The sequence below is a fragment of the Orycteropus afer genome, unplaced genomic scaffold (genome assembly GCF_000298275.1).
Source record: "Orycteropus afer afer isolate SDZICR_OR568_19922 unplaced genomic scaffold, OryAfe1.0 scaffold00887, whole genome shotgun sequence".
NCBI lineage: Eukaryota > Metazoa > Chordata > Mammalia > Tubulidentata > Orycteropodidae > Orycteropus > Orycteropus afer.
The window spans coordinates 265,587-275,978 of NW_006922474.1; the positions used below are offsets into that span (position 1 = coordinate 265,587).

Genomic DNA, 10,392 nt, shown 5'->3' on the forward strand with positions numbered 1-10,392 from the left:
CACAATTAAAAAAAAAAAAAAAAAGAATATTCATTTATATGATGCGCTCCCTCCCATGCCCCATAGAAGCATCAGCTAAAACTACTATTCTTTTCTCACTTCCTTACCTCTTTTTTTTTTGCCTGATCTTTTCCTAATTCCATTTAGATTCTTGGTATATTTCACACCTGAAGTTGGCAGGTATATCACAAACCTAAAGTAGTAGCTTCATAGAGGCCTGATTGTCTATAGAAAATGCTGATTTTCAAAACAAATATCTAAATAATTGCATAGAAATAGTCATCTGAATTTCCTAAATACTTCTGGTAAAGGTTCTCCGGTCCCCCCTTAAAACCCCGAGTTCTTTCTCTTACCTGTTTGTTTAAGTTTAAAATAAAAATCCTTCTCATTCCTCCCCTCCAACTTGTTGCTGCTTCTTTAGTTGTTGCTGTTATGTGCCGTCAAGTCATCTCTGACTCATAGCAACCTTATGTACAACAGAACAAAACACTGTCCAGTCCTGTGCCAGTCTCACTATCCCTACAATACCTGAGCCCATCACTGCAGCCACTGTGTCTGTCCATCTCATTGATGGCCTTCTCCTCTTTTGTTGACCCTCCACTTTACCAAGCAAGACATCCTTCTTCAAAGAATGGTTCCTTCTGACAACATGACCAAAGTAGGTGAGACAAAGTCTGGCCATTATCGCTTCCAAGGAGCATTCTGACTGCACCTCTTCCAGGACAGATTTGTTAGTCCTTTCTGCAGTCCGTGGTACTTTCAGCATTCTTCTCCAACACCACAACTCAAAAGCATTAACACTTCTTTGGTCTTCCTTATTCATTGTCCAGCTCCACATACATACAAAGGACTGAAAATACCATGGCTTGGGTTAGGTACATCCTAGTCTTTGAAGAGATATCTTTACTCTTCAGTGCTTGAAAGAGGTCTTTTGCAGCAGATTTGCCCAGTGCAACACATCTTTTGATGTCTTGACTGCTGCTTCCATTGGTGTTGATTGTTGTTGTTGGTAGTGGTGTTATGTGCTGTTGAGTCGGACCCGACTCATAGCGACCCTTCCTTGGGTTTCCGAGGCAGTATCACTACAGAAGTAGATTGCCCAACCTTCCTTCTGAGGAGTGGCTGGTGGGTTTGAACCTCCAGCCTTCTGGTTAGCAGTCAAGTGCCTAAGGCACTACGCTACCAGAGCTCCTTTGGTGTTGATTGTAGAACCAAGTAATATGAAGTCTTAGACAACTTCAATCTTTTCTCCATCTACTGTGATGCTGCTTATTGGTCTTCTTTTTTTAAAGTATATGTATTTCTTATCATATTCAATATCAAAACAAGTCTCCAAACAAACACACTCTGAACTAGTTTTTCTTGTTTTTTCAGATATAAAATTATATGCTTCCTTCTGTTTCTGTAGCCTTTCATCCATTCAGTTTCTCTTCCCATATCTTGGCCCAACCTCCTTCCCTATTTGCCCTTTTACATCAATTTATATTAGCAACATGGGTGGCAGGTACATGAACATATAGCTCTCAACACTGGTTTTTGAACTTCAAGACTCTTAAAAACTTTTAAAACTTTTACTGTTTCCTCTAAAAACTCCATGTTGACTTTCTGCTTGGAAATATTAACGATGCACATTATTTGAATGAATTCATAAAAAAAAAAAGGGGGGGGGGGGCTAAAAACTGTTTATCAGTTCTTGAGTTTCTGGCTGCTAACTTCTTTTTAATTTTCTTTATACAAACTTCTGCATTTGAGGATACAAATATGGGAAATATGGCATTGTATGACAGGCTATCAAGAAAATTCCCCACCATTTATTGCCATTTTCCCCAGCTTTACCAGAGCCAGAAGAACTTGCTTCCCAATGTGATATACTTGTTTTTCTGTAAGATCATAGAGAAGGCCATTCATGGTCACCACATCCTAAAGAGACAGAGGAAAAAAGCATTATATCAAAGTGACATTAACAGAAGTTTTCAAAAAATAAACAAAGATAGAGATACTTTGAAATGCAGATTTAAAAACAAAGAAAAGAATGTAAGTGGGAAGAGAGCTGTTACACTGTGGGAAATTGTAGTCAATGTCATGAAACAAAATATGTATGAAATGCTGTATGGAAAATGAATTTTCTCTGTAAACTTTCACCCAAATCACAATAAAATTTTTTTTTAAAAAAAAGAAAGAAAGAATGTAAAAATATAGGAACTAAAGTGTAGTGAGACCATGTCAGATATGGAAAATATAATCATTCATTGGACTGGAAAATCTATAAAGAATGTGGATGAATAACAAAATGAGAGAAGAACACAGTAATAGGTAAGAAAGACAAGTATATGTAAGACTATGCACTTGATAAAGCAGCAATTTTTTCATGTGCATGCGTGTGTGTGTGTCTGACACAGAGAGAGAGAGAGAAGTAGCACATGTCTTAACAAAATGTCTTTGTTGAATGCCTATGCCAGTTCCATATAAGGAGCTGGAAGTATAAGAGTGAGCAAAATAAACATGGCTGCTTCCTTCTGGAGCTTATACTGTGTCACAGGTGTGAATCTGAATCAAATAATCATACATAAATATACAGTGGCATGAAGGTACATGTAAGAGTAATAAGAGAGCCTGTGATTGTGGGAGAGAGGGCTTTTTCAGTTTGGAGAAACAGAAAGGTTTTGTTGAGATCTGAAGGATGAGTAGGTACTAACTATGCAAAGAAGGAAAGGGAGAGAAGTTTGGCCTAAGGGGAAGAGCTTTTGAAAATAACCTGAAATAGATAAATGTGGTAGTTTTGAGAAAATGAAGAAGCTAGTGTATTTGGAGCATGGACTAACTTATAGATAAATAACCTCTTGAAAATGTTTAAAATGACTAAAGACCTGCACACTCTCCTATTACATCACTGGATCGAAGATATTAACAGGGCCCTGTTTTCATGCATATTCAGTAGTGCAATGATCAGCATGTTTTGAGGCTTAATTAATAATAAACTGGCCAATGAGCAAGTGAGAAGCTCACTAGGAAAACAGGTATCACTTCAGAAAGAGGAATATATAGAGAACTAGGGAGACTATCAGGGAAAGGACTTGCACTTGAGCCTGAAAATTTCTTTACATTTTAATTTTTAAAAATATCTGTTTGAGGTACAAAAACTTACAAGTTGAATCAGCCCTGCATACTAGGATTATGTCACAGACAGGAGTACACACTAACAATAACAACAACAAAATTACTGTCATTATTAACAACAGTTATACTATTATATTATTATAGCAGCTACCATTTCATGAGTTCTTATTATGTACCAATAACAACTATCTTTTTACATATCTAATTTCTTTTAATTTTTATTGACATTATTATTATTATTATTATACAGATTCAGAAAACTCATGCTCAGAGAACTGACTAGCCAAAGTCACTGAACTAGTAGACGGAGCTGAAAGACCTGTGCTATAAACCTGTGCTGCCCAATACAGTAGCCACTAGCCATATGGCTATTTAAACTTAGATTATTTAAAATTAAGTAAAGTTTAAAATTCAGTTTCTCAGGTACACTAGCCATATTTCAAGTGGTCAAATAGCCACATGTGGCTAGTGGCTACCACATGTGGCGACATCCTTCTGGGATAATAGCCATCAAAGAAAATTTGAAGGGAAAAAAAAAAAAAAGATGAGTGTTGCCGGAGGGGAGTGCACAGGAGCAGGGCTGGCATGGAGCCTACAGGGTCCATGCACCATCTCTCAGAGGCCAGATGGTACTTCCAGGAGGCACCAGCAACTGGTACCTCTGGGAGTGCAGCACTGTGACTCAGTTGGTCTCTGCACCCAGAAAGCCCAAGATCTAAGAAAAAAGATCAGAGACATCAACTAAGCTGGAAACAGTGAGCTTTGGGAGCTTTGTTTTCATCCACAGTAATCTCCTAAACACAGCAAGATGTTTACCTGTATTTTATTGACTATGCAAAGGCACTTGTGTGGATGATAAAAAATTATGGATAACACTGCAAAGAATGGGAATTCCGGCACACTAAATTGTACTCATGAGGAACCTGTACATAGATCAAGAGGCTGTCCTTGTAACCGAACAAAAGGATACTGCATGGTTTAAAATCAGGAAGGGCCTGTATCACATACTTATTCAATCTTTATCCTGAGCAAATAATCTGAGAGCCTGGACTATATGAAGAAGAACATGGGATTAGAATGGAAGGAAGAATCATTAATAACCTGTGAAATGCAGATGACACAACCTTGCTTGCTGAAAATGAAGATGACTTGAAGCTGAAGATCAAAGGCTACAGTCGTCAACCAGAATTACACCTCAACATAAAGAAAACAAAAATCCTCACAACATCATGATAAATGGAGAAAAGAGTGAAGTTGTCAAAGATTTCATTTTACTTGGATCCACAATCAACACTCATGGAAGCAGTAGTCAAGAAATCAGATCTCACATTGCACTGAGCAAATCTGCTACAAAAGATCTCTTTAAAGTGTTGAAGAGCAGAGGTGTCACTTTGAAGACTAAGGTGTGCCTGATCCAAGCCATGGTATTTTCAATCACTTCATATGCACGTAAAAGCTGGACAATGATTAAGGAAGACTGAAGAAGAATTGATGCCTTTGAATTGTGGTGTTGGTGAAGAATATGGAAAATACCATGGACTGCCAGAAGAATGAACAAATTTATCTTGTAAGAAGTACAGCCAGAATTCTCCTTAGAAATGAGAATGGCCAGAGTTCATCTCACTTACTTTGGCCATGTGGTCAGAAGAGACCAGTCCCTGGAGAAGGATATCATGCTTGGTACAGTGGAGGGTCAGAGAAAAAGGGGAAGACCCTCAATGAGATGCGATGACACAGTAGCTGCGGCAATAGGCTAAAGCATAGCAAGCATTGTGAGAATGGCACAGGACAAGGCCATCTTTCATTCTGTTGCACATAGGGTCACCGTGAGCCAGAATTGACTCGTTGGCACCTAACAAGAACACCAACTTCATAAAGCACCATTCAGTGGAATGGATTACTTCAACTTATTCAACTTGGAATAATATGGCTTCAGGGTTTTTAAGTGCCCCTTTAGTTTTATATGAACTTTATAGGAAACAGAGCCCTTAGAGGGTTTAGGAATAACAAGAAGAGATTAGAGATGAATTTGTTCATTTCTATTATCCCAGAAGTTATATTGGACAGTGCGCCTCAGAGTTACTGTTATGCTAATAATGTCTCTATATTTTGTCATTTGCCAGGTTAATGGACATGTCAACAGCTAATCAGCTAAGTCAAGCCTTTTCCTTTTAACATCTCTACCCTACTGCTCACCCGGCGACAGGTCCAGAGAAAGCTGAGCAGGTCCCCCTGGGCCACGTCTTCCAACACCATGTAGAGTGGCAGCCCTTCCGTGCAGCAGCCTTCCAGCTGTACCAGGTTCTTGTGCTTCCCCAGGTACTGATAGAATTGGATTCGCCCTAAGAAATCCTGTACTTCATGGAGCCCAGCTGGTTCTGTGGAGGACAGGAGATCCAGGGGCAGTGAACAGTCAGAACATTACCAATAAGAGGGAGGCACAGAGCAGGACAATTCTCTGGGGAAGGACATCATGCTTAGTTAAGTAGAGGGTCAGAGAAAGAGGAGAAGACCCTCAACGAGATGGATTGACCAGTGGCTGCAATGACAGGCTCAAACATAACAAGGAATGTGAGGATGGCGCAGGACTGGGCAGTGTTTTGTTCTGCTGTCCATAGGGTCACTGCGAATCAGAGCCAATTTGACAGCACCTAACAACAACAATAGAGCAGGAAGCAATCTCAGATGGTAATTCTCAAGGCTTCACAAGGGGCTGTGTGTGGACAAAAGAGTTAGTAGAAAAGAGATCAGTTTTAAGAAGATGATATCCTAAATGTCACTGATCCTTTGTCAAAGATAGCACAGAATTATAGATCTTAGAATGAATAGAACTTTATGTGCCTAAGTGGAGAAGTGTTATGTTGACATTAAAATATTATCACTGTTTTGGCCTTCGGATTAGTGTTCTTGTTTACTCTTAGCCTTTTTCTTTTTTACATGTCCACTATTACTGACACAAGGAGCTCTGGTTTTTGTGTAGTGGTTAAGACATTTGGCTGCTAACCCAAACGTTGGAGGTTCGAACCCACCAGCTTCTCTGTGGAAGAAAGATGGGGCAATCTGTTTTCATAAAGATTTACAGCCTTGGAAACACAATGGGGGTCACTATGAGTTGGAATCAACTCTATGGCAGTAAGAGTATTACTGACACGTTTAATGAGAATCAGCAAAATATAAGAAATACAGTATTAGGGAAAGATATTAAATAGTGAAGGACATAAATAACCTCAGAATCATAGTCCAAGTAACATTCACTATGGAGAACTCAGTTCTAACAACATGTATCACCTACTTTATGCCAGACACTGTTCTAGGCATTAAAAAAATGTCCAAGTCCATATTTTCATTATTACTTTCTACTTGTTGGGGAGAGGAAACAGATATACATACATTAGAGGATGAGTATTATGGAGAAAAATAACATGCAAGGATGAGCTAAGGGAAGAGAGCCTAAAAAGGGCATTTCTGCCTCAAGCATCCATCCCTCTATTCCCTTCTGTACTATGTAATTATGATAACACCTATCTGTTGATAAACATCTTAATGTTTACAAAGCCTGTTAGCATTCACTGATAGAGGCTCAGTGTTGAAAAGTGAAAAAGAGAAGGGAAGTCTAGCTCTTCTCATTTTACCTTTTAAAGCCTTGAGTACAACACTCTTGGACTTAGCAGGGTCCCCAGTGTTCATCTTGGTTCTATAGATGGCTCCACAACTACCATTGTGGATATGCTCCAGAACTTCAGAGAGCTGCTCCCGGGGCACCTGCAGCTTAGATAAGGCAGGTGTGGTGGCTTGTAGAAGGCTTTCTATTGATGTCTCAAGTTGCACAGACACATTTTCTCCAAATCCTGATGCTTTCCAGCTGAGGTCCCCAGGCTTGGAGCTAATACCTAGAACAAAGAGATGATACCAACCAGCTTTCTTCCTTTCCTTGGAACCCCAGGAAAGCAGAGCCTGGAATAACATGCCAAGGAAGTTCCTTCAGCAGTTTCCTCTCTGGCCAACATGGAGATGTCTTTCCATGTGTCTCTATAACCAATATCAATACTAACCTTGTAAAACTCCATTATTTTTAGAACAATACAAGATGGGCCCCTGGAAAGTGGTAATGACATTTTCTTTCAGTCTTCCTTGGGATTACTGGTCTATATTCCCTGAAAGTATAGTATAGAGACATTTAAGGAAATTCCTAAATGGGTACCCATACCACAGGTACCTAATGGTGGTAACTGCTGATGATACTATCATTTAAATCAGTTAAATGGCTTATAAGTATGGAGGGAGTTATGGATAGTTAGTCAAATCTAAGCCATGGCTAATCTTGTTCCCTCAAATTGTCCCAAAAGCCAAACTGTATTTCCAAGGGTCATGATCAACAAAATCTTCTGGTACTTTCTCCCTTTTTAGTCATAATGGACTTTTTTTTCTTCAGTCATGAAATAGAAGTTCTTTCTTGCTATTAAATCCCCATTCACTCATCAATATATTTAATAAATATTACCTAATACATCCCAGGCACTATTCTAGGTAGTGGGAACAAGCGAAGTCCAGATTCTCATGAAGATTACTTTCTAGTGGTAGGGGAGAGGAAGCATATAATAATATATATGGCAATCAGTGTTATGAAGAAAAGTAACACAGGATAGGTAAGGATATTAAGGAGTGCCAGTGATGCTATTTTATACTTGAAGGTCAGGAAAGGCACTCTGATATGCAGAAAGAAGTATAAACACATTGAGAAAGGAGAGATATACTTAGGATATGTGAGGAAGAGCAAGGAAGCTGGTACAGGGGCCTGTGCTCCTGTCCAGCCCCAAACATGGAACTTTACCTTGGTGTCCAGAAGTCTGCTGTTGGACTCTTTGTCCTCTGATAAAAAGCCACAAGATGACCCCAAGAAGGATGAGGAAGATACCAACCAGGAGGGTTGGGATGATGATAACCTCATACTGCTGCTCCCGGACAACTAGGTAGGCAATCAAGAAAGAAGGGAAGATTATCCACAGCCAATCACCCTGAGGGAGTGAGTAGTTGCACCTGTGGGCTCAGGACCATGGTCGCTGGTGACGTCAAGCTCAACTGGCATAACATACTACACAAAACATTGTTCTACATCCTACTTTGGTGAGTAGTGACTGGGATTTTAAAAGCTTGCAAGTGGCCATCTAGATGCAACAATGCATCCAGAGCAAAGAATGAAGAAAACAATAGATGCATGAAAACAATTAGTCCAAGGGACTAGTGGACCATGCGAACCTCAGCCTATATAACCATGAGACCAGAAGAACTAGGTGGTGCCCAGCCACCATTGTCAACCACTTAGAAAGGGATCAGTGCATGATTCATGATCCTTTTCCAAGTGGATAGAGTGGGAGAACAATGTGGAACAAAACTCAAAATCATAAAAAAAAAAAAGACCAGGTTTGCTGATCTGATAGAGCCTGGTGAGACCTCCAAGACAGTGGCCCCTAGTTACCCTTCAGGTCTCTAATTGAACCCACTCCCATGGCATCCAGCCAAAAAAATAGGCATATAGGGTGAATATTTACTTCAGGAAGATACACTCCTTATAATGATCAATCATGAGAGAACAGAAGATCAGTATTTGCATAGGAAGATAGCTTAGGGGGCAGGAATGCACAGGAAAAAAGACACAGGAAAGAAATAACTACAGGGAGGAAGTGGTAAGAGAGCTGTTAAATTGTGGGGAATTGCAGTCAATGTCATGAAACAAAATGTGTATGAACTGCTGTATGGAAAATGAATTTGCTCTGTAAACCTTCACCCAAATCGCAATAAAAATTAAAAAAAAAAAAAGAAGAAGAAGAAGAAAAGAGTGTTCAAAAGAAGCCTGACCTGATGTGTATATCATGTACCTACTCTGCTTCCCTGCTACTTCCATTCAATGGAACCACTATTAGGAGCAACTCTATAATGTCCCTGTTTCCTAGTTCATTATGTGTGCCCTCTACCTCACTGTAATTTATCCTACTGAGATAGAAGATGCAGCTACCTACTGAGATAGATCTCTGTTTGTCACTTGCCCCTCCCCTTCAAAGACAATGGCCTCTAGACACCATTCCTCTATCACTTCTATCTTAATTTCTATGACAAATCAAATAATACTCTTTCCAGAACCTATCAAAGAGTCTAGTCTATATACTCTTAAATTCATAGGACAGACATTTGCAGTATCTGTACTTACCACACAACTTGTCATTGAAACTGCATTCCAAAAGCCTCCGTGTCATCCTCTCCTCATCTCCCATTGCCACAAGGCTGCCTACTTCTGTGCTATACCCACAAAGAATGTACAGGGCATAGCTTCAAGTAATTCCCAAGGATTGAGTGATTCTGGCAAAATTAAAGTAGGATACACACAGCATTTTTAAGTGACTCTACGGACTAATCATTAAGCACATTGCTACTTGGAACTCTCTGAACCATTCCTTCATTTCTCCACACCAACAAAATGTTTAAGCTGGGAGAATGTTTTTGTTTTGTGATCTTTTCCTTTCATTTCATTGTTAAAATATATTACTGTAAAGCCAATATCCACCCTGCCCCCCTGACACACACATACAGGACTCCTGCTCCCATAATGAAGTATGTATTTTTCTACTGTCTGAGCAAGTGTGGTCCCATAGTTTATATTGGCAAGCTTTACTTTCACTATAGTCCCTAAGCATGTCTAATTTTCTTGAGCTTGCATCACTTGTTTGCTAAACAAAATATTTAATTTTCATTTTTATACAAAGTTAATTCAGACAATGTGTAAATACTTGGCAGATTTCAAGAAAGATGAGGTATGCCTTTATATTCCTCCTGTGATACATCTCCCCTCTATACCTTCACAACCAATGAACAAGCAGAATTTATAATAATAATAATTCTGTAGTTCTCAGAGTTCAAGGAGTTTCCCCTGCAAACCAGACACAGACACATTCTGGGTGGTGTCAGAACCAGTCTTTGTTTAAATAAAAAGAAAACATATTCATATGATTCCAAAAGAAAAACATTAATTGGTGTACTATAAAAATCTTTCTCCCACCATATCCTTCTCTATCTACATAGTTCCCAACTTTCCTCCAAGCAGACTGTAATTACCAGTCTCTTATGTACCTAGCCAGGGATTCTTTATGTGCATAAACTTTAAGTCCATATAATCAGCAAAATATTTGAAATGTCACCTATATAAACCTGGTTCTTTCCTTCTCAAGAGAACTGTTGGTTATCTCTCTTCCATATGTCTGCAAACTCAATATTTTACCCTTA

At 39.2% G+C, this 10,392-nt stretch overlaps 1 protein-coding gene across 1 annotated transcript in view; it reads right to left on the reverse strand.

The window, feature by feature from the left end:
• STYK1 (serine/threonine/tyrosine kinase 1) overlaps positions 1-9,368 on the reverse strand; it is a 24,568-nt gene extending 15,200 nt beyond the window's left edge. Inside the window, exons 1-5 of the mRNA XM_007958228.1 lie at positions 9,323-9,368; positions 7,949-8,083; positions 6,750-7,007; positions 5,314-5,495; positions 1,837-1,920 (exon numbers count right to left, since the gene is read on the reverse strand). Of these exons, the coding sequence (XP_007956419.1) occupies positions 1,837-1,920; positions 5,314-5,495; positions 6,750-7,007; positions 7,949-8,083; positions 9,323-9,368 (705 nt within the window). The remainder of the gene's footprint in view (positions 1-1,836; positions 1,921-5,313; positions 5,496-6,749; positions 7,008-7,948; positions 8,084-9,322) is intronic.
• Positions 9,369-10,392: the final 1,024 nt, after the last annotated feature.